Source organism: Strix aluco, chromosome 3 (assembly GCF_031877795.1).
Source record: "Strix aluco isolate bStrAlu1 chromosome 3, bStrAlu1.hap1, whole genome shotgun sequence".
NCBI classification, from domain to species: Eukaryota; Metazoa; Chordata; class Aves; order Strigiformes; family Strigidae; genus Strix; species Strix aluco.
Window position 1 is genome coordinate 35,585,646 of NC_133933.1, and position 24,779 is coordinate 35,610,424.

The following is a 24,779-nucleotide window of genomic DNA, read 5'->3' on the forward strand; positions in this document are numbered from 1 at the left end:
CACTTTTATGTGCTATAGAGAAAATACAGTGTGCTACCACAAAATAAATGCACTTTGCTCCTTCCCAACATCAGACAGATGCTATTGATACACATATCACTGAAGCATCTGTGCGTGTATCAATGTTATTACATGACCTCAAGCCACTGAGGCATGTCTTATAAGAAGTGTTACCAAGAGAAAAAGATATGATACGAATTTCACTGAAGACTGGGCATAGTGGTCTCTAGTGAATTCCCAGCTCTGCCACAGACCAACCATAAGCAATCCACAATTTTCTCTTAGTTTCTCTACACGAACTCTTGGACTTGCTGACAAGAGGGTTTGGATATACCTCCTATAAAATGGGGATATTTTTTCTCTGCCTCACAATAGGGATGTGAAGCTTTCCGAGAAGTGCTTGTAAAGTGCTTTGGGCTTCTTGGTTGAAAATACTAGAGAAAGCACTGCTTTTGCTTCTAAATTTATTTGATGTAGATTAGAAACACTGCAAAGTTCCCATCACATTTCTTGACCTTCATCCTAGAGATGGGCTAAAGAAATATATTTCTGTTTGCCTATCAGCCTTATTGCACTCCTGACGAAGTCCAGGGTTTGGGCCTTTTTTAGTTAGAACTGAGTTTTAAAGAAAAATCAACTTTCTATTAAAGTTAAAAGAGTTTTCCTCTTACTCTGCAAGATCCCCTGCAACAGCTTGGTTGAGCGCAGCATTATCTGTAGTTTCTTTTCCAGTGCCAATGGAATACCCTATCAGGGATGGGTTGAACTCACGGAGTATGTCTGCAGAAAAAGACAGCACCCTGAAATGTTGCTTACTGCAGCAGGTAGCAAATGAGGTTATAAAGACTGGACCTTAGTAAAAGACTGTTAAAAAGCTTTAAGAGATACCTATCAAAAAAATTAATCTTTAAGTATAATAAATGTGGAGATTCATCACCATATAATTATTTCCTTGCCTTCAAGATATCTGAATTTCATGAATTCAGATATCTCATGACCTAACACAATCTTGGCTCGCAACACCATTTTGCCTGGTAAGCGAGGCTGAGTAACCCTATGCTCAGTCAGGAGACTCTCATGCCGTCATACTCTAACTGCAGATGAGTTGGAATCAAATCCTTTAGCCTGATCTCCCCAGATGTATTAACCCAAAGACCCAAGATTCCCTTCTAGATCTTAGGTTACAAAGCAGCCTTACAAACACCCAGATCTAAAATGCCCTGACCTCTAAAAAGCATGTAAAATCTGATCTTGTAACATGATTCTGCTCCTGCCTAAAACAACTTTCCCATACAGTCAAAATAGTTTCTTTAGGCTATGATGTAAGATCTTTGCTTCATCTATCCCCAACACATTTTGGACAGAACTATAACCAACAGAAGAATACTGAAACAACCAAGCCCCTAGGAATTACAAAATACAGTTAAGTCATGCACAGCACATTACAGTCTGGTTGTTATGCAACTTTTACTCAGCACTGGACACTGAATAAAAGGGATTGGTTCTGTCATGTTACAAATTGTAAATCTTTCTTCATGTCTTCTTTTATAATAACAGCTGTTCCAATAAACAGCTCCAGATATTTATCAAGTTTACGGAAAAAGGCACTTACTTGCTAGTGTCGTGACTGTGCTTATGTTTTCATTTCCTCCAACACTGTTAAAAAGAAAGAATAAGAAAAAAAAAAAATGTTCCAAGATACGATGGACTTGGTAAGGCAGTGGACTAAGTAAGAGAGCTCCCCCTTATGGGGTTTCTACCCATGCACACAGCACATTCTCTGGTGGTTGTACTAAGTCAAAGCAAGCTCTTCGTGTGCATACCAATGGGGTCACAAAATCAGAGACTCTGTCATAATCATAATAATCATATTAAAAGCCCTGTACACTAGATGCCCTTTCAGTTCTCTCACGTGTTTTGGCATACGTTCAAACCTAACTGAAAGAAATGAGAATTTTGTAAAGCTGCCATCTTTGCTATTGTCCCTATTAAAATATTTATTACTTCCATTTTCAGTTAACAAATCCTTTGTATCCATAACAACAAGTTCTAAAAGCATATATTTCAGAGCGATAAGTATATTCAATACCTTTCGCCCTCCATTTCACTCAACTGGAAGAATACTACTAGGCTGGTAAAATTCACCATATGTCTGTGTGCTCTTTGCTCTCCTTCATGCTGTAGAAAATGCTAGTATATTTTTTCCCCAAAAACGTCAGTAGATTATTACTAAAGATCAAAATATAAAAAGTTGGATTTAGAACACCTCTGTAGTATCCATTTAATTCTTACCCACTTGAGCTGCAGTGGCTCAGGTGGGTAGGAAATGATGAACAGAAAATCAGCCTGACAGGTTTGGTGTTAAATCATACAGTTGTAGAATAACAAGTGAACATGATTGCCTTTTTTCAGAGTGACTTTTTGACCTGTCTAATAAAACGCTGCATATGTAAAAGTCTGTACTAACTCATAATTCATAAACTGTTCTGCATGATGTAAGCAATAGTGGGAAAGGGTGAAGGCAATCCTTCATACTGTGTATGAAACAGCAGCAGCAAAAAAGATCCCATTTTGACTTTTTGTAGACCGCTGATTTTAAATGAGATAAATGGGTGACATGGGCAACAGAGGGGAAGAGCAGGCAGGATATGGAAAGAGCAGGGACAGAAATGCAGAACGCGCAAGTGGTGCAATGGCTCTGGGATCTAGAAGTCCCCTTAGCAATAGCTACAACAGTGAGAGGAGAAGAGACCATCTTAACAAGGACCCCGTTTCATCCGCGTATCCAGGCCTATTCCAGCTATGCTATGTTTTACTCTAGATAGCCACTAGTTTGAATATTTTATTTATCATGAGTAATAGCACAACCATGTGCCTCCAAGCAAAACAAAATAAAATTCACTCTCCACAAGCCTCCATTTGCTACAAGAACAACTATACATATCAAAACCCAAGAAAATGGATTCCCTCCCACTGTGGAGAAAATTCCTGGGACTCACCTCCAAGAAACACCTCGGTATTGAGTCAGGACATCCAGAACATCATGGGGTTTGGATGCTGCCCCATTACCTGCCTGGAAGTAGAAGAGGAGAGGAGTTCACCTTCAGAAAATAAGGATTTCTACAGTAATTAGTTCTCTGACTGATCTTAGAGAAAATAATTAAAGAGTATATTAATGAAGCAAGCTACGTTGTCTTCCCCAAATATCACAGATCCTTGTTCTCAGGAGGATCGAGGGCTGAGAGTATTTTAACTCTGCTCCAGTGCATTACCTTCTTCTATTAACTTCTTGATTAGATCAAGTGAGGAAAAAATTGGTTGAGAATGTTCAAATATTCATATAATTCTACATTTACATAAGGAATAAATAAGATAGCAATGGTCCTGAATGAATAATTTATAGTGTTCCTCACATTAAAAAGTGGCATGGTGATTTTACATCTTCCCTCCCCCAGTTTCCCCAAGAAAGGAGACTACAAGGATTTAGTGTTGTAATTAGCACAGAACACATAAGAAACATGAATTAGGATATAAGCAGTGAAGCAGTTGTCACTGATTGCAGAATCACAGCCAGTCTAGGTGTAACGAGTTTACATAGTTCCAGGAATAGCGTTAAAAAAATTCTCAAGAAAAGTTACACTTGACATACCTGATGATCTATTGCAATTGTACTCAAATATTTAGTTAGTATAAGTGGACATGGCTTTATAGGCCTTGGTATTATCATATACATCTATACACAATTAGCTGCAGAATTTTTTCTGTTTACGCTGCTTACTAATAGCTTTGAAGGCCAATACCTCAGGAGTTGCCTAGAATCAGTAAAGAAAAGCAATCATTGCAAGACCACTCTAGCAGACTGGTTTTGTCATTGCCCGATCAAATCGTGCATCTCTTCTCTGTGTAGCACTCTTGTGAATGTTAAATGGGAACTGTACACTCAGATTAGACTCATGATCTGATTGCCAGTCAGTCAAGGTGGAGTATGGAAAAGAATATGTGAAAAATGTGTTTGGCTCAATAGGGTGTAACTTTATATATTCTATTTCTAGGGTTAAAAATTCAGAAGTGCTTTTTCATTGCTTGGTTTAACAAGTATGGCTATGCTTTAACAAGTAACTGGCTATCCAGTGATCTTTACTTACTGTGAGTGAATCTCCCAGGGCACCAATCACCCGAATATCTGCTGGTTTTAAATTATGAACTAATAAATAAAAAATAAAGGTAGTGTAAGGGAGAGAGGAAAGAAAACTTAAAATTGTGATGATTATCCAAAATTTTCCTTAGACTAAGCATAAAGCATTGCAAAGACAGTATTTTAATATTCATGACAGCATCATCTCAGAATGACAGACACAGACAGTTATCAAATCAGAAATTATTCTTGGTGCCATAGCTGGGTATTAGCTACAGCAACAAGGGAGGCACTAAGATTTCAGTCTTGCATCTGTGCTTACTCAAATTCCTTTTAACAAGTGGAAGCAACTGAAAAGCAGGCACAGCTCCAGTGCCAGCACAGGGTAGAAATTTGGGGACCATCACAGCTTCTGAGGGAAGACAAAACCCACCTGGGGACAGAATTCCATGTGGCTTTTTGCACCCCAGATTGCACTGACAAGAGCCCCTACTCCATACACATACAGTTTTCCCATCCCAGCAACTAAAGTACCCAACTACCTCCTGTCTTTTCCACTGTCACTTCTTTGTACATGGAAGGTGCAGTTGCATAAGCTTTCACCATCCTTGAGGGAAAACTTGCATCTTGTTATACAACTACTTATGTTGTTCCAAAAAGAAACTTAAAAGCCAGAGTCAATAGAGTGCACTGCTTCAAATAAAAGCGTACCTTCCTAACTAAACCCAGTTCCTGTTCTCCTTCTATCATCAAATGAAGTAGCTCTACAATAAAATTGCATAGGACTGTACCTGAAACCGGAACTGTATCAGAGGGACCCCGGTCAAAACAAGGAATATTTGTTCCATAACTCCTCTCCTGCAAAGACAGACAGGGCAAGACTTCACATCAGACTAACTATACTCTGGTTGTAATAAACCATTTCTGTCTCAGAGCATTGGATTAATGAATTTCCTGTCTTCAGGCCATGCCTACAACTGCCCTTTGAAGGCAGGCACAAGCTCAGACTGCTCAGAAGTCACGTGGCCAGATTAGTGCAGCACAGCTCTTGCCTACCAGTGGGGCCAGTTATTTCAGACTGTGTGCCGTGCTGCATTCAGCTATGCAACATTTTGTGCAGCCATACTCTGAGCTAGGTGAGTTCACATCTTTTTGTGAGAAACTGAACATCCCTGGAATATCCCAGTATGAAATCATATCTTCGTCATCAGGCCATGAGCTTGACTTCTCCGCATGCAGCCCTCTACGTGCAGCCAGAGATTTGCCCTCCTGGCTCTTCGGGGTTGCAGCCTACCGACAGAAATATCCCCAAGGTCTGCTGTTAGTGAAGGCTGACCATCTGTATACCAGAGCACACCATCGCACAAGACCCAAGGACATGTGTTTGCCCCAAATCTCATTACAGAACTCCTTAAGTAGCTTAACTTGCCTAAGGAAAAGATACTTGTGTGTCTTGTCCCATTGCTCCATTTTGGTTTTTTATTTAAAAAAAAAAAACCAAACCCAACATATTACACAGTGTTGCTTCTTGCCTCCTACACCACAGCTACTACCAAAAATCAGAGTGGTAGGTACCATTGCCCCATTCAGAAGTCTATACACCCTGAGTAACTAACAAAACAGATGGCATTATATTAAAATGAGAGGAGAAAGTATATTATTATTCTAATGACGTACAGGCCATTTTGAGTGCAGATGTGGTCTAGACACTGTGTTCTGGGGCATGAAAATGAGCATTATCACCTCCCTCTGTAGCTGTGTGGGAACACCAAGTTCTGTTCACAATCAGAGTACCATGACTTAAAAAAAAAAAAAACCAACAAAAAACCCCCCATGGCTGTTTATCTCTGCACATCTAATCTGCAACTGTCTCACAAAAAAGAAAAATTAAAAAATCCATTGTTCTTCAGTTTTACTATGGCGTAAATGAGATTAAATTAGACCCACACAGTGGTGTCATACTGATCTGATCTAGTTTCCTCCATGGTAGGACTAAAGGGTCCCATTTTCACTATCCTCTTATCCCAGGGAAATTAACATTGTTATCCAGATGTTTTACAAAGGTTCTTAACAGTGAAGGCAAGACTTACTTTAGGCTGTCTGAACACATCTACCTTAAATCACACTCTACAAAATCCACCAAGGAGAAAATGTGCTATTAAGCATCTGACTATTTAGTCAAGCATGGACAACTTTGTATTTAGTTTTCCCGGGTAGCACTGTTTAATTAGTCTGCAACACACTCTCACCCACCTGCCCCACTCCCTGAAATACACCCTGTCTATATGATGCAAACATTCCTACTATACCTGAGGTGTTTCTTTGGTGTTTGATGTCTCCAGGGCAGATGAGTAGTTACTATTTCTATATGTGAACAAATATGGATTTTCCTGCAGAGTGAAGAGAGTATGTTTAACAATACTAGAGGAAACACAGTCAGCCGATGTTAAAGTCTTCTGGCTAGATTTTCCAAGAGAAGAAAATCTTTACAGTATTAATTTTTGGATGAACATTGCACTAGTGAAGTAAACTGGGTTAGACCTGAAAATTAAGCCCTGGTATGCTCTAGACACAGCACCACCTCTTGCCTTAAACCTAACATCAAACAAAACACAAATTCAATTTCTTTGATGTTTTAATTGCTGTTCAGTGAAGCTTTTGGATGCCAGTAATATTTTATCACTATCAAATTATTGAAGTCAGAGCTTAAATGCAAAAACATTCAAGAACCTGTTCTTTTGAACACGAGATGCTCAGACCCTGAAGATACTACTGGGGTATTGACAGCTCCAGGGACTAAAATAGTTAAACCTGACAGCAGACAGAGTCAAATCACAGAAAGACTAAATTATATAAAATACATAGATTAATTTTTATTGCTGACACAGATTTTAATACCGATAATGAACCCCTGATAACCACAATTAATAAATTCAGATTAGCTAGTTATATTTTGAATAAAAAAAAAATCTGATACAGCAAGATGATTTAACTAAATTGTGTCAAAAGTTCTTGTTTTCAGAGTTTCATCTTTATAAAATAAAGAGTCTGTGTCAATGAACTTTAAGAACACTATAAATTTTTAACAGTGCAATATATTGGGCAAGTTCACATTCCCAAGAACTTCAGAAAACAACAACAACAGTATTTGAAAACTTGGAAATTCTGCAAAGGGTAAATAAAATCTCATAGCAATAAGGAAACCCTTTTACCTGAGATGGACACTGGACCTGAAGCATTTTTGTGACACCGTAAGGCTGCTTCTGTCCAACTGGCTCCATCTGGAAAGGGAGAGAACAGAGAAATTGTACACATGCTGTGTGGGGAAGGGAGAGCAGCAGAAACTCAAAAGCTCTAGTGCCTGTAGTTTTCCATCAAGTCCATATATATATTTAAAAACTTGTTTTGCTTATGATAAATATTTATTTATGTATGACATACCACATGTATACCTACAAAAGCAAGGAACAGGGCCTCTCACATGATCAGACTGTCATCCCATCATCATTAAAACAACCATCCACACATTAACTCTGCTCTTGGAAATGTCGATCCTGTAAGTGTTTTTCCCACAAGGCACTGATCTTATACCACAGTATTCTACTGCTTGCAATCAAGTTGCTATTTATCAGCTCAACCACAGTAACTGTAGACATGCTCTAGAAGAGCATAGCTTAAACCATCCTCATGATTAGTTTTCCTCCCTTTATGGTTATGAAGTTTAAACTTAACTGCAATTTGCAAGCCAGTTTTACTTCCCAGATGGTCTGGGTATAAGAAAGCAAAGGGTGGGTTGCCACAGCTCAGCTGCCAGGTAACAACTCCTTGCGCAGCCTGTCCATCCTCTCAGGCCTCATCCACCACATTTTTTGTCTTCTCCCAGGCTGTGAAACTCTTGAGCAAGTCACACTTGGAAGTTTATGGTTTACAGTTTTCATATAGAAGTATAAAGAAACATACAAGCTTTTGTGTGGGAGGAAAAGCAACTTTGAGTGGATTGAAACTCTGAAGTAAAAAAGGTGTTACTGAAACTCCTTGGAAAATGCAGTTTTGACTCAGATTGTACACTGGAGGCTTGGGTAAATCCACATCGCTTTACCTCAGAAGCAATAATAATAATAAAAATCTGTAAAAATACAAAATCCCTAATATAAATGGAAAACTAAAAATCTTCGTTTTGGTAATACATTCAGCTGCATTAACTCCTTTTCTTCTGTCTTATGAACTCTAACTTTATGTACTCCCTCTACTGCAAATTCTTTTTTCAGCAAAGTCATAAACATGGAATATAACACATTAAGGTCACACACCAATCCTCTGGTGGCTGTAGCCTGTGCTACTAAACGCTTGCTAATTTATCCCACCTTCCAGAACTGTTTCTTTATCTACATTTTCATAAGTGTTAGACAACATCAAAAAGGTGCCCTCCAACTCCGCATACAATATTTATAATTGCTTGATAATATTTATATTTGTTGGCCATCTTCTAACAAGATAGAGAATGCATTGTTGTTAATGAAAAATCATGAAATGATTCAAAACTCAATACTGACAGCACAAAGTGGTAAATACCACAAAGAATCACTTCACCTGTTCAGGCACCTTGCTGGGTGCTAATTAAATTGCAGTCACAGCCAAAAGAGTTGGCCACAGATTTAGATTCCTCAGTGAGTGTCTGCTCAGCTTGCACCAGCAGCAGCAGCTGCCAGAAGCAGCAGACTACAAAAGAAACAGGATTGAAGGGACTGGAAAACACAACAATAACAGGCTTGACGTCACTGATACATTCTAGGCAGGAATGTTATACTCTATTTTGGTTGTTCCATCAATGAAAATAATGGGAAAATTCAGAGAATAAAGAAGAGGCTTACAGAGTTGATATTTTTTGAAAGAAGCATTTGAAGAAACAGAGTCAGTGCTTTTTTTGAGAGGAATAAAAGGAACGCCCTGAAACGTGCAAAAATAATGAAACTCAGAGGAAAGATACATTGGAAACTGGTACTCTCCTATCCTCCTAGGACAAAACAAAGTATCTATTTAATGACATTCTTAAAAGAAAATATTCTTCTTCCAGCACAGAATCATCCCACAGAACATGGGACAACAGTGGTATATCTTGGCTAGGAATGAATTTCAAACAAGTATTAGACACTTATGTTGTTGGGAGTTGGGTGATGAGAACGAATTTCTCCAGAAGGCAATTCATTCCAGACAGTTGAGGGACGCTGTTCTCCCAGCAAACACTGACAACTCCCATGCAGCAGAACTGCAAGGTCCTGGGCACGAAATTGGGCACCAAGTCAGCACTGTGGTCAGTCAAAACCTCCCCTGAATTCCAGCATATCTGTCATGCAGGCTGGTTAGCGTGCTGGTCTGCTCTGATACTGCAGCAGTCAGTGTAAACCCCTGCACACAGAAGAGAGGCACAGGCAGCCTCCTGCAGTGCTGTTCCCATTCAGGTTCTTGCCTGGTTTCAGTTTCTCTCATAGTTGCAGGGTAGGTTTTTTTGTGGTCTTTTCTGTTACACAAGAGAATGCCAAACACAAGAGCAAGAGCTTCTTGTCTAAGTTCTTTACACACACGAAAGGAGCTTTGCCCCCAGATATATTTTCAGGGGTAAAATTGTAGGCATTTGCCAAAATTAATCAATCAGTCTCTCTGTGGTAAACATCAAAGCTGTCCAAGTAAACAATCAACCTCTCTCAGCTTTTCCTAGATACCCAATGTAATTTAGCTGACTGTTGTCTGATGTGCTCAGCATATGAGCCACATTGCTCCTAGATAGCTAGAAATGTTTTGGTAAAATATCCAGCCATACCTAGGAAAAGTCGTAGCACCTGCTAGCTCAGCTTCTTCTCAGCCAGTCTGAAGTGCAGCTCTACTGCCAGTTGCCACTAGATTTTCAAGGTTTTGCCCTTTGGCCAATAAGCAGGTAATCATTCCAAGAAAGAGGCTGGTACCAAGCCTCAAAACAGGGTAAGGGCAGCCTAGCAGACAACAGTAGGAGGGAAACACTCTGAATGCTGTTCTGTGGCACCACCTCATTCTGCTGTGTTTGCTGCTCAACAAGTCATGATCTTGATTTCCTATCAGTTCCCAATACTGCATCGTGAGTTGGTTTGTTTCTTTTTTGAAGCAGTTAAACTATTAACTGGACTTCCCAGTAGAACTAGAGTGACCTTTACCAGGTGAGGACACCTGCCAGTGCTTTTTATGCTGAAAGCATCTTTATTACCATCTGTTTTTACATCATGGCAGAATACCATCACAAGCCAACAAGGAACCTACCCAGAGAGGTGCCTTTCTGATGATTGCATCTGTACTAAGAAAGTTCCACTAAATCAAAGAGGAGGCAGGAAAACAGGAAGAAAGGAATTATGAAGGGAATACTACCATTCCTGTAGTATCCCTTCAAACCAGTAGCAAGATAGGGTTTTGCCACATTTTTCTCTGCCACCAGATCACTTAGGCTGTTCCCTCACACTGAGGAAAAACTCTGAAATAAAGCAAAGTTGGTATTTGCCTCCTTTATGACAATTCTCCAGTTCTGGTGGCTCCCCAGCATGCTCACTGCCTGAGTCTGGGTAACTGGCCCTAATGCAGCCATCCTTAAAAGTACCACTTCATTTTGCTTTTAGTTTTTCACTTCTGCTGTTTCCACAAAATGCTCTGAGCAGTTAAAGTGACAAGAATAGAGTAATACACCAAAGAATGGGATGCTCAAGAAGAGAGCCCAGGAGAACAAATCAAGTCTGTGCAGAAAAAGGTTAGAGACAGAAAAATGAAGCAGAGGGAAAGAAGAAGGGTCTTCTGTTGGCAGAAGCTGCAAATAAAAAAAAAAATCTAAAGGGACAAAAGGAATTTGTTGCAAGGTAAGTGTAAGAATTTGAGAGGACAGGAAAGAGAAATCAGTGCTGAGTTGACTGAGTGTGTCTGCATGATTTATTAAACTTCAGGAGATAAACCCTGGTCCTCTCCCCTTCTACACAACCTGCATTTGGAGAAGGCAATATACCTGTTTCACACTGGGAATGATACCATCACAACTACTTGCAAGGAATATTCAAGATGCCTAGTATTGGATTCTGCATAAATTGAAATCTAAGGAGCCGGACAGTAAGAGGCCATAGAAAACAAAAAAAACCCAAACCCCCCCCCCCAAAAACCCAAAAAAAAAAAAAAAAAAAAAAAAAAGAGCTACAGTCTAGACTTGGGGAAAAAAAAAGAAAGTGAAGCCCATTAGAAGCACATGAACTCTTCTAATTGCCAAGTCTGATAAAAGAAAAGGATATTACTCAAAGCTGCAGGTCAGTTTCCCACTGATAAGCCCTAGAAAACATATTCATTCAGGCTGATCTATTGCCACAGTTAGGTGGATCTCAGAATCCAACAGCTTTAGTTTCAGTTGTCCCCAAACATTTCCTTCTGGAGAGGCATAAAATGGGCTGGCAAACTGGTGGCACTGTGGTCCTTCTCCAGTCAGAATCATGACTTTTCTGCACTACCTGAAAACATATTCAGCATTACATTTCAAAAATTTGCTGATGGAAAAATCCATGCTGAGCAGATGTAAAGGGCCACTTTTCAGAGCAAATTGGATGTTCATACTTTGCGTGGTTTGCTCCCAACTAGCTTCAATATTTATAATGATTAGTATCTGAGGAGGATATGCCACTGCTTTCTAGTGTCTTACAGATCATGTTTAGGTGATGGTGATTGTGTGATCTAGGTAAAGATCTCCAACGCTGATGGGGACACTGAGACATGGGCTGTTAAAGTAACTTGCTCAGCTTCTTTACAGAAAACTGCTAGAAACAGAGAGACTGTTCAATTCATACTTCAGGAACCTGACTTTCAGTGTTTGCTTTGCTCATTTGACTAATGACACTAATTGCTTAGTGGGACTAAGGCAAAACAATGATAAAGCAGCCAACGTGTATCTTATTATGGCATCTATTTTATGATTGAAGAACTGAGGTAGGAACTTTGACATCATGATAAGGAATGTCACAGATAACAACAAAGGAGATAACTGGATGCAACTTGGTTGTTCCAAGGTTAGAGCTTCAGCAGCTGATCAATTTTTAACTCTTTGGCTCCTACTTAAGTCCTACTAACTTTAACTAAAAGATAACATCTTTTAATAAAGTGACTATATGATTTTTCTAGCTATATCATCTGGTTGGGTAAAAGCCTCTTCCTGCAAATCCTGCTTCTTTAAATTATCAGAGCTACAACAGCATTACTACTGCCAAAATTAGCATAAAAGGAAACAAGAACATGCCAATCTGCTTGGATTTATTTTTAAATGTGGTTAAAGGCAGTTGCATTATAGACATTTTTTCCTTCATGCTTAGGATAATTTGGACAGACACAGGAATAGTAGGTGCTCTCAAATGAAAATCTAACATGTGGACTGCAAAACAAGCAAAAAAGTCTTTTATCTTTAATCTAACTTAATTGGCCATTGCAGATTCTTTTTAATTAAAAAAAAAGTAGGTGTATAAGAAGGTTATTAGTAAAAAAAAGCAGAAAATTTTGAAAGTTGCTAAGTCAGAACGAATAGTAAAATCAACATCTTATCCAAAAACACTGATATCAGGGCATATCCAAATATAATATGCACTAAGCAGTAACATCCTACTTTGCTCTGGTGAGTCCAAAACCACTTGCCTGCTTTTTTGTCTCATTCATATTGAAAAGCAGCTCCCATTTCTTCACTTGCCCCCATCACCAATTTAAAAATGCAAACCCCTCCAGCTGTACATACATCCACTCAGTCACACTCACAAATGCTGTGTCAGCAGCTCAAATCTGAAGAAGGAAACAGCCTCCTACAGAATTGGTCATCGTGTTCAAGGTCAAGCGGGTCTTTCAGACACCCTCTTCCACCCATTAGAAGGCACAATTTGTTGTCTTTCCTCAGCTGGGTAGGACATCGAGCTCTTGAGGGAGTAACAGGAGCTCCTCAAGGCTATCTATCACCTTTTTACTATGAGCAACAGCAGCAGAAGAATGATGGTTAAGGAGGAGATAACATTATGAGGCTCATTAGTAAAGAGGGGGTATGAATACAGAACAGAGTAGACAGAAGAATATAATCGCTATAATCTCAGGTTAGAACAAGCCTCAGTTGTCACTGTGCAACACTGTCACAGAGGTAAGACTAGCAAAAGAAGGGTCTGTCACAGCTCATTTACTCCCTCAGACTTCCCCAAATGGCTACTTTGGAAACCTTTCTAAAAAACTCTTGATAGTAAGTAGGAGCCACAGAACAGCAAGAGATTTGTCTTTGGAATGTAGGGCATTTAGCATTATTTGAGTTCAGTCTCTCTGCACGGTGGAGGATAGCAGTCATGGGATGTTTCTTTCCTATATTCTTCCTTCCCCCACCTCCTCACTACTCAAAGCCTAGTTAGTGTGGAGTTGTTACCAGGCATCTGTACTTAGTCCAGTAAGCAAAATTGTCTGTGGTACTCACCATGTTGTTCCAGAGACCCACAGCCATGAAAATATATTCTTCTTCCAGAGTTTCCACTTGTGTCTTTGATGTGGTAATGAAGCCATCCCTGCCCTGAAAGAGAAAGCATTTCAATCCTGAGAAAACACTTAGAGAGTATGGAAAGATGAAATATTCAGCCACAAAAGGTCTTGATCTGTAAAATAATATTCATATACAAAAGAATATCAATCTCTGGTACTCTCATTAAGCCACTTGTTGCTGATCTCAGTTACTGCTGGTGTGTCAAGACAGAACAGATGCTGTTCTTGTAAGTGATTGTTGTATCTACCACTGTAAGGAACTGCACATCAACCAGACAAGACCAGAGCAACAGCAAAGCGTGATCACAATAATGACATATCAGAGATCAAGGAGACTCAGAGATGTGATCACATGAGTGATTTGGAATAAACAACACTTCTTCTAGCTAACACATGCATTTAAAAAGTGGAAGCATGCAGTATTTGTCTTAAGAGATCATGCTTATTTTTAAATGGAAGTAACTGTTCGAAGAGTTTGGAAGATTATACACGGTGGCCTGCAGCTGTACCACAAATCAGAAGAAATAAAGAATCCACCTATGACATAAGATGGCATTTAAGGCAATAACAGACCAATTTACTAAGAAAAAAAACTAATGCCATGAAAGTTAAAAGTCTGCCATTTGCATATGGACCAGCCATCAACAAAAAAAGCCTGGCATAAGATGACCCAGCAGCAAAGGAAGATTTTGCAACATAGCAGACCCCAACCTTCCTGGAAGACAAATTTCTTCTCCCAGTTCACTTTGTTCTGATACTGAGCTGAGGGGAGCAATGGAATTACCAGAAATTCAAGGAGCTATTATGATGCCCAGGAACCAGACCATGACTCACCACCACCTGTTTTACAAATAACCACCTAATGTTATGTGTTGGATTTTGATACCTTGCTCTGAGTGAACCATTATCTAAGAAGTAATATTTTCCCTCTTCATTGCCAGGTCTCAGACAACCTTGACCTTTGAACTTCCCTTTAAAGATCACTTACAACAAAATCATGTCTGACATCCCAGGCAACCCTATCTACATACATTCCCCACTGACTATACCAGTACAAAATCTGGACAAAATTCATTCACAGGTTCCCAGACTGCATTAATCTCATTTCAAGGAGCTAACTCTACTTTCCAACAGTTTACAAGACCTTTATTTTTTTCCCCTCCTACCCATTTTTAAATGCTTCTTGTTACCCACTTTTTACTTTTGTTGCTTAACACACATGAGCATACTCAGGGATGAATATGCTGATGACTACAAAGATATGGAAAAATTAGCAGCACTGACAATTGCCAGACACTTGTGACAGAGGTGCTGTGACTTGATTTCTCCAGGAACATTCCATTCAAATAACAGAGGGTCTCCGACTGATGCTGTGTGAAGCCCATGCTCCACTCTCAGGACCTCAGTGTTCGTTCCTGAGGTGTGTTCTGCATGTGCCTGACTACCCCTGTTTTCTAGCATTACACACAGCCTAGACAGGCAAGAGCCAGCTGAATGTTGCACTCAATCTCAGCAGATACCATCCAGAAAGAATGGAGCAACTTGAGTTTACTCACTCGTCTGAGCAGCAGATTTCTTCCTTGTAGAGAAGGCTGAAGAACGACAGTGAAGTCATCCTTTTGATTAAACCTCTCAGACTCCATCAGTTTTTCCCAAGCATCCTGAATAGACAGCCATTTAATCAGATGATTATTATCAGGTAAAGAGTGTAATAACATATGTGCAATTCGTCAGGGTTTAAAGTGAATTAAGATTATCCCCATCCCTAATAAACCACAATAATAAAATTCTGTAATCCAGAACAAGGACAGTAATTTAATGTTATCTTCTTACATAATAATTGTAAGCTCGTTGTAGTTATAAGAAAGCTACACTGATTTACTCTAATTTACTCTTTGAAAGACCAGCAAACTTAAGGCAGCAATGAAAAGTCAATGCTTATTGCCTCCCTGTCATTTTTAAAAGGAACTCCAGCACAACTGTCTTTGCTTAACAGAAAGTTTCCCTCTTCTAAATCATGTGTCAGGTTACTGGACAAGATGGATCATTTCTCTGATGGGATATGATAAACCCTAGGTTGCCAAAAGCTATATAGTCATCAGAAACTTCAAGAGATACTAAGATCACTCAGGTATAGAGAGAATTTATCTCCAATGTTCCCAATCTAAGAAATGGGGTCAGGATTGCTGTGGACATGTGGTAAAAAGACTCTTACTCAACTTCCTCACTGCTATCCCTCCCTTAACTCCTCACTTTAGTCTAATCCAGAAAATGAATAGATGTATCTAGGAATGAGTGCCAAACAACACAGAAGATGCCATACCTGATAGGACCACCTCAATATGTTATCATCTAATATGGAGTGTTCACCAACACAATTGCACTGATTCCTGCTTGGATTGCTGCAGAAAAGAATGAAAAACATGAAAGACATTATGAACTTTTGATAAACAAGACAAATAGCATGAATGAACTCTTTTAAGGCACTGACATATCTTGAAGACTAAGTTGTTTCATATATTGAGAAAGCTACAGGGAACATCCTAATTTTTGATATAAACATAGAATGATATAAATGTCCACATCCAGAGCTTTGGATTGTTTCTTGATTTGGATTCAGATGACAAATATGCCAGACTTGGATTAGCATGGGGTCTCACAAGCTAGCAGCATGCTCAGGCTTAAAATAGCAGCTGCACTAGTTTTCAAACGTTTTCCCCTCTATAGCCATATAGGAGAATTGAATACACTCAGAATACTTTCACAGAAACTTTTGCTTTAGTATTTGGCAACAAGACCTGCATCTAGAAGTGTGGAAGGAAGCTTAATGCTGCAAAAGCTTATATATCCTAAAGGATGGCCAGACATTGTCAGGCAGCTAACCAATCTCAGCCAAATTTCTGACCTGCAAGGTGAGATGTGCATACTGCATATTTCTGCAGCTAGTTGGAGAACTCAGACCTCCCAAGGCTATAGACAGGAACAATAAAAGATACATTTAAGATTAGTCTGGTTCCAGCAAAGATATATTCAGTGGAAAATGCCTGAGTGGACAGCAATCTGAGAAATCTTTTTGTGGGATTTGCAGATGTAAGCAGTAAGTACCTGTCAGGATTAGACTCTCTCGCCTTTTCACAGAACTCTAGCTAAACCTATAAAAATGGGAGTTGTCTGTTAAAGTGCTTTCATCACCACAGATCAGTGAAAGAAATATGAACTCAGGACCAGAATCTTACCCAAGCCTAACAGAAGAACCTCATAAAATAGATGAAGAGAGTTACATACCTAAAAATTGGGTTGACACACTACTTTTAGTGCAGACAACACTTCTAGTTAGTAAGAAACTAATAAAGGAAGAAACTTTAAATCCATATTATGTATCAAACATCAATGCCTAAAGTTAGGTACTGACATGGGACTGGGAGTGTCAGCCACTATTCTTTTAGACACTCGAGATTTCATGTTTTAGTATGGGCTTATGTTTTTCTTTCAAAGAGCAGTTCAAAATGAAGACTTGGTAGCCAAATGCTGAGGCCCTTATCTGGGACATGATCTGGGCCTGAGGCTGAGATGAACCCAGGAGTTTATGAAATAGTAAAGTACAAGTCTTGCAAGCTGGTGGAACTGTTCAGCCAGATAAACACAGCGACAAGAACATGCTGACGAGAAAGCAAATTGCCTTAAGTTGAAAAGGAAATATAAAAATTCCTCAGAGGAAAAGAAAATAGATCTATTTAATTTTATTTTTTAAAGGTCTTCAATATATGGAAAGGCCCATATTCCTAAATCCATCTTTTCCACATCTTATTCACCTGTCTCACATTTTCCCCCTTAGTGCCTGTGCAGGAGAAATAAGCTACAATGCTCCGTGCAGTTGCTTTTGACAAGGAAAGCTTCTCCTCTGCTTATACTGGTTGTTAAGCACGTGGTTACACAGCAGCCAGACCCCTTCCTTGACTAATGGAACATCTCCTGGGTTGTATACATGCAAAGCTTGTGAAACACTTCAGGATAACTATATTAGTACATATAGTGTCTTATGACACAGGAAAAAAAATTACTGTGGAGTAAAATGGAGTGGAATCTCATCAGCTGTAAACTACTCCATCATAACTGTCCATGTGCACACTCCTACTCCATACTAAATTGGGACATAAGCTACTCACACTTTTGTTAGAAGGTACTGAGAAAGGGAGATGGATGAAAGCATCTAAGCATGCAGTTACCATAAGGAACTGACAAGTTGGATGTTCTCCATCCTACCATCCCCTAAGACCACGTAGTAGCTTTCACATAGCCTATTAATGTGCTTTAAGTCCAGTTATTCCTTTTGTGACCATTGATACCTAGAAACTTAAACATTTAAAGAGCCTTCACAGTTTTTGACTCAAGAGTTACAGGGCAGAAGTACCACTGACTAAAGAGCTGAGGGTGGGTAGATTGTGCAGTTTTGTGACTATAATCACAGTACCGGGTCTGGCTGGGATGGAGTTAACTTTCTTCATAGCAGCCCATATGGTGCTGTGTTTGGGAATTGTGGCTAAAACTGTTGATAACACACCAATGCTTTGGCTGTTGCTGAACAGTGCTTGTACAGCATCAAGGCTTTCTCTTTTTCCCCCCACTCTGGCCCAATATTTAAACATATGCTATCCAACTTGGCAGCATTAAAAGCACTTACTCTTCTTGGTAAAAAAATGCCTTGCAGAGAGAGTTTATCAGAAACAAAATGGAGACCTAAAATATTTGACATACTTTTGTATTAAGGGCAGAAAAAACTGTTCAGAAGGCTCTATCTCAGTTATAAAGTCAATATGTATACATAACTATGTGTCTGAACACTAGCAGGAGACAGTGTCAAGAATTGAAAGAAACCTCTGTTACCTGACATTATTGTAATCTTGGCATGCAGGAGAGAAAGTTGTGAGTTCAGTGGAATCCACCAGATTTACAAAGGCCTTAGGAACCTACAGTAACAAAGTAAAAATTAATCATGTTATATTTGCAATTAAAGATCAGCAAGTAGTGATAACAGTAAGTTATGTCTACAACTTCACATGTGTTTCCTCTGGCCTGGGATTCTGTCTGCGTAAAATCAATAATCTAAGTCTTTGCCAGTTCTGCCCTGAACCCTACTCCTATGCCTGCCATCTAGAATAATGTTGATCATCATTCATGAAGTACTTGTGACCATGACTTCTTGACTGAAACCCAGCAATTCATTTTACATAACTGAAGTGGCCATCAGCCAACTAAATTGAACTCAAATGAACTAGGAACTGCCGTTTTTGTGGCAACGTACCAATACAAAGCTGGGGATGAAATGTCCTGTATAATAGCACATGCACTCCTGCATCCCGCCTCACCTCTCCCCCAAGCAGAAAGCAGATTTCCATTTACATAATGATATTTCACTTTTACAAGTGCACATAAACAGATTCTGTAAATAATAGTGGAGAGACTCTGAAGAGAATGTGTGGGTGGAACTTCACCCATGCACAACATTTGTTGAAGTCAGTTTGAGAAAAACAAGTGGTTATGGCCTGATGCAATCAAATATTAGCAGGTTTAGAATATTCTTTAGCTCTTCAATCCAGCAAAACAAAATTCTTGGAAGATGCTATTGAAATACTTCAGATAAACAGTTAATAGTCTGTTTTAGCAGTGATATATCCTCATCCAGAAACCATCCTAGGTAAGTGGATAATTCTTAGCTCAGCCAGCTAGAAAACCTTTAGAAATGCTGAGATCTTAAAATGAACCCATAATAGGAAAAAAAGATTCATTATACATATTTTTAATGGAGTTTTTTTCTGGTCTGTAAAAGTCATCAGCAGGTAGTTAGAAGCCTGTATGCTGCTTAGGTAGCTCCACACATCCAGGAATTAGAAATCACTTAAGAAAACAAAGACTGAGTGGTACATCAGCTTGTGTTGCAAAACAAAGCAGTTACCCATCTGTCCTTTCTGTTTGCATGCATCAGCTTTTTAAAAGCAGGAATAAAACACTTAGTGACAAGGAATTGAGCCAATGAGACTGGTGTTCTAAGTCACCTGAACAGTGGTACAAGCCCTAGTCCAGTGAGGGAGACTGGAAAAATCAGCAACGGATTCAGGTATTCAAGGCTGATGAATAAATCTTACCTTTGTATACAAAAAATCCAAGACAGTTTTAAGTTGTTCCAGGTTGTGCAATATGCAGTTCTTCTGTAAATGAAATGAGAAATGCCATCAAAACTAGTAGAAAAAACAAAGTTACCAATTTGCCAAAAGTCACAAACCCTGTGTGCTGAGCTGTGTACTGAAGGGTTACTAACAACCACTATATTCTCGATTCAGCCTTAGCCAGCACCAAGAAAAAAACCCATGGAACATCTTGTAATTTAACTGCTTGTATTTTTTTTTTTAATATATTAAGTTGTCTGAGACAGGGATGGGGAAGAAAAGTATCTTTAGACTTGCAGGTGGAAAAGGTATTCTGCTAAAGCATCTCAGACCTGGGATCGCAAATTAAGTACAGATGTTTATAAGTACAAAACACATCATGTGCCAGGAGCTTACATCACTGGATAGAGTCATTCCAACATCCTGGAACTAGCTACTCCTTTAGTTCACTATGGCAGAGAGCAGAGGTTGGGAAAGCTTCTTAACCACCTGCCTTGACTGCTAATCCACCCCATGAAAAGCTTACCAGTCGTGTGGAGGCACAGGAAGAACATGGGGTTTCAGCACTGAAAAACACTGTGATCAGTTTCCAGTCATTTTGGAAGTCCATCATCTGGGAGAAAAAAAAAATAAAATTGAAGGAACAGGATGATAAGAGACCTATTTGCTATTTTCCTTTCTCACACAAGATTTGCTATGGCTTTAAATCAGCAAGACCAAGCAGTAGTCCATGGCCCAATCCTGGCCATCCTGACCACTTCCATTTGACAAGCCATCCAGCTTTTCTCTAGAAGAGACAGCAAATGGATGGTTAGGCAGCAAATGCTGCAATTAAAGCTGAACATGCACCTATAAAAAGCTCAGGATAGAGCCAGAGATTGATGCTACTGTCGGAGAAGATGGGCACACGCAACTTAGCACAGAGCTTGATGCTGCTTCTTTCCATCACTGTTGCAGCTTGCTGACAGGGTTAATGTTCCTGAACAGCTGAGATTGGGTCACACTAGTGGCATAAAGACTGGAACAAAAATCTGAGAGCTAAGCCCTGCTCAACTGTGCTATGTTTTTTAGGCAGTTCTCACCAATCCCAAAGAGCATTGGTTAGAACCACTCAGTTCCACAAAAATGTATGCTAAATCCATGTACAAACAGTCCAACGGATGTAGATCGAAGGGTCAATAGCAGAACCACCTTGGCAATCACATTTTCCCATTATGTCAAGACCATTTTACAAAATAACACACCTCAGCATTAAGAAAAATGAATGCATAAAACTCCAGGATGGGATTTACAAATCACTTGGCCATGAGTGAAAATTCAAGCTCTCACCAGCATCGACCACTGACATCAGCCAAAGCATATCTAGGTCTTTACTGTCCTTTTTGAAGATATGAACCTAAAGGACCAAGAGGAAACTGAAGAGGCAAATACTGAGAGTTATTATTTTTGTGTTCTTCTCAGAAACACTGGCACGGTTATGGAGTGTAGCTAGCAGAGGTCTCACATCCTTAACCAATAGAAAACAAACATACTGGCTTCCCTACCAAGCTCTTCAGCCACTCTGACAAATGTAAACCAGGTGGAATACTTTCAAGAACAAAACTCTGTACTCGAAAGGTACAGAATTGATTCTTATTTACAACAGAAAGACCAAAGTCTGTTAACCTAAATACATGGCATTTTTTTATTTTGAAGAGAGTTTTGAGCGCTGTTTAAAGTTTTTAATCACATTTCTCCCTTTTTCTTCTTCAACACCAAGCTCTCTGAATTGTCCTGTGTTTTAAACAAACCTGATTCTCTTTCATGAGCTTCACTATTTCTTCAGCTTGATGCAGGAGGTCTCTGAAAAGCAGAAAAGAAAAGAGAAACTATGAAGGCATCAGTAAGGGTAAAGCCTTGGCTGATTTTTACCTTTAACTCAAACAACATTTGAGACTTCAGGTGGGATTAATCTTTTCTCTCCTAAATGTGTTAAGATTAGACACTTGTCTGTGCTACACAGAGAGCCTCGGGTGATTAGCTCATATTCAAGCATCTCACTTTCAGACATGTGCACTTAGATGAAAACAGCAGACACAGCTTGGTAGTCACACCTCTAATTCTATTTGAGCCAGAAAATTTGTTTTGCAGCTATGAAGAGGGAGACCTGATGTTAAGTCAGGTGCTCCAGACCCCAAAGCACACAGTGGGCTTTGTTTCTCCTGCTGCTAAGAGGAGACAATTGAACCAGAGTGGCAGGGTCTGTCCCTGGAGTGTCTGTGCAGCCTCTGCCAGTAGTGAACATATTCTGTGTCCAGTGAAGTGCTCCAGCACCAAAGGCTTCCATCCTGCACCTTGCCAGCTGGAAATCAACTGCCCAGCCAAAAACCCCTCAGACTTACATGGCTTGACGACTGTCTGGTGTCGCTCCCTTTGTGCCAGGGAGAGGAGACTGGTGTAGGACCGAGGGATTAAAACTGCTAATGAGAACTGAATGACATACACAGGTTAGGCGATTTCTGCATACAAGGGACTGCTACTCTGCCATTTCACTATAAACACAACAGAACTAAAACAGCCAGAAAATGTGAAGTCTGAGTATCTCTTGGCAGGCATGAGATGTATGCCCAAGCCCCTCTGCAGCTGTTCTTGCTGGTTTTGCTACTCACTTTCTTAAGTGGAGGTTTGATGTCTGAGTTTTTCTCCAGACCCGGGTCAGAAACCTTCATCCCCATCTCTCATGACAGGCACAAGTAGTGTAGGTGGATTTAAATACAGGCAGATATCAAAATGAAGCTACAGGGAAGGGCTACCCAGAGACAGCCTGCTGAAGCTGCCAGGTTTTAAACCCCTTTCACAGGGAAATGGAGATGACATTAAGACACTAGGAAGAAGATTTGGAGGGAAGGACCCTGGAGCTATCCACTACTCAACTCAGCATTTCAGTGGACCTGAAGGTTTTACTTGCAACACCTTTCAAGCAAGTCAAGGTTGCCTTCAGAGCCAGCTGGAACCAGCTGATAGGTGATGAATTAACATATGTGGTGCATCTGTGGCAGCCCCAGTGTAAATCCTGAACACGTGGTAGTGGAAAGAGTACTGGACAGGCAAATCCACACAAGATTTCACTGGGCTAGCATGGGCAGCAAGCACACACCAGCAGGGATTGTGGCGTGGGTAGTAGTAGCAGCCCTAAAATCCCTGTGTAAGACTCTTGCAGCAGTCTGTCAGCACCCCTTCTTCACCACTATTTGTCTACTCGGACAGTCTTTAAAGCCAGCACAGATAACCCAGCTTGTCTGTACTCATGTCCCCCAAGTACAGGGGCTTCCCTTACATCCCTGCACTGTGCTTGTGCTGCACCTGCTCTGCAGCCCAGCAAGGTCCTGGAGCTCCTGCCAGCACGCTGTTCAATTTGCTTGAGTTTCAGTGTGACAGCAAGACACACCTGCTAAAGTTTCCACGCTTACTTCAAGAAGGCTCTTTCCTGTGCTATAGAAAGGGAAGAGAAAACAGGAAGTTGCTGTTACTACGTTTCTCAAAGAAAAATTATATTACAGCACAGCCCCTATTTCTTAGTAGCTATGCTACAGCTCAGAATGTGTATTCGTGGCAGCTGCTGAAATTAAGAATGAGGCCTTTCTTTCCCCAAAATCATCATGTCATCAGCTACTGCAGCGTAAGAACACAGTCTTAGATATCAATTTTTTGTGTCTCTGTACACTCTGCATGTTGCAGTAATTGTGCTTATGCATACATACAAGTAATGCAGGGACCTCTCTGTGTGCACCCACATACAAGTGGACACAGATGTTTGTGCAAACATTTAAAAAAATTAGTCTTTTAAAGTTTGTCTGTGCAGAGCCAAAAGAGCTATGCAGATGTGCATCTACAAGGTTTAGCCATACATTCACTCGATGATTTAGATCTGCTAAGGGGGCATGAAAGAAGAAAATGGGGTAAGGCTTGTCTATGAAGCACTGGAAATCATCCAACCAGAGGATTCCTGGGATCAGGACTCCTGGGTTCTTCCTTTGCTTTGATAAATTCCTGCCTTCTGGTCTCTAACTAGTGGATGATGATATTTACTACCTAGGATTTATCACGCAGCAATGATTCTTAATCAAGGTTATTGCAACTCTAAGGTAGTTCTATATTTTGCGTAAGTACAAAGAATTTCTGTTAACTAAGGACTGGGAAGGATCCAGTGTCTCAAATTCCTTTATATTTTGCATAGCCTTTCTCCTCCTCTCTACAAAACAATAATAAGACTTACTAGGGCCCAATTCCTGCACTGTGATACTGTATAAATTAGTATTATGGCACTTATCAATGCTAACAATTCCTTGTTACCTTTGGAGTAAATCCTCATGATGTACACCAGATCCTGGTGTCTGTGAACAAGCAAGCAATAAGATTAGCATTAAGCAAAGGGTAAACTAGCTCTACATGTGCTGTTCCCCTCCAGTATTCCACTCCTGTTATAGATGGCATTGTTTTCTACATACTCTTCACCATTACATTGTAGTTATTCACAGATTTAAATTCTTTTCCAGGGCTTCCTTATTACAGCATATTTTCATAGTCTGGTAATCCTTTCTTAGTTACTGCTTTCATTAATGAATTTATTACATATGGCTTAAAATAAAATTTGAGTACTTGAACTCAAATTCAGTCAAATGAAAAGCTGTTCTAAACCACACTGTTCTGTATCTACTCATTTTCAATAAGGGACATGACCTGAAGTCATGTAGATAATTTACATGGATGGCACTCAGCCAGCATGGTGTCTGTTAAAAAAACCTTCAACATTAAACAGAAGAACTTCATTGATTTCAGAGAGCCTGAGGAGGAGACAGTAACAGATGCTTGCTCTAGGAAAGTAGACATTCCTTGAAAGAAAATAGTTTATATGTTTTTCTGTGGCATCATCCACAAGCAACAAAGACATTAGCACA

The 24,779-nt window shown here is 39.8% G+C and overlaps 1 protein-coding gene across 1 annotated transcript in view; it reads right to left on the reverse strand.

Moving 5' to 3' along the window:
- PLB1 (phospholipase B1) overlaps positions 1-24,779 on the reverse strand; it is an 81,175-nt gene that overhangs the window by 49,294 nt on the left and 7,102 nt on the right. Inside the window, exons 5-21 of the mRNA XM_074820648.1 lie at positions 24,175-24,215; positions 23,270-23,313; positions 22,224-22,311; positions 21,633-21,684; positions 20,369-20,455; positions 19,822-19,884; positions 18,563-18,645; positions 16,002-16,080; positions 15,235-15,339; positions 13,617-13,709; positions 7,348-7,416; positions 6,445-6,525; positions 4,927-4,993; positions 4,146-4,204; positions 3,000-3,073; positions 1,613-1,656; positions 672-780 (exon numbers count right to left, since the gene is read on the reverse strand). Coding sequence (XP_074676749.1) covers positions 672-780; positions 1,613-1,656; positions 3,000-3,073; positions 4,146-4,204; positions 4,927-4,993; positions 6,445-6,525; positions 7,348-7,416; positions 13,617-13,709; positions 15,235-15,339; positions 16,002-16,080; positions 18,563-18,645; positions 19,822-19,884; positions 20,369-20,455; positions 21,633-21,684; positions 22,224-22,311; positions 23,270-23,313; positions 24,175-24,215 — 1,238 coding nt within the window. The remainder of the gene's footprint in view (positions 1-671; positions 781-1,612; positions 1,657-2,999; positions 3,074-4,145; positions 4,205-4,926; positions 4,994-6,444; positions 6,526-7,347; positions 7,417-13,616; positions 13,710-15,234; positions 15,340-16,001; positions 16,081-18,562; positions 18,646-19,821; positions 19,885-20,368; positions 20,456-21,632; positions 21,685-22,223; positions 22,312-23,269; positions 23,314-24,174; positions 24,216-24,779) is intronic.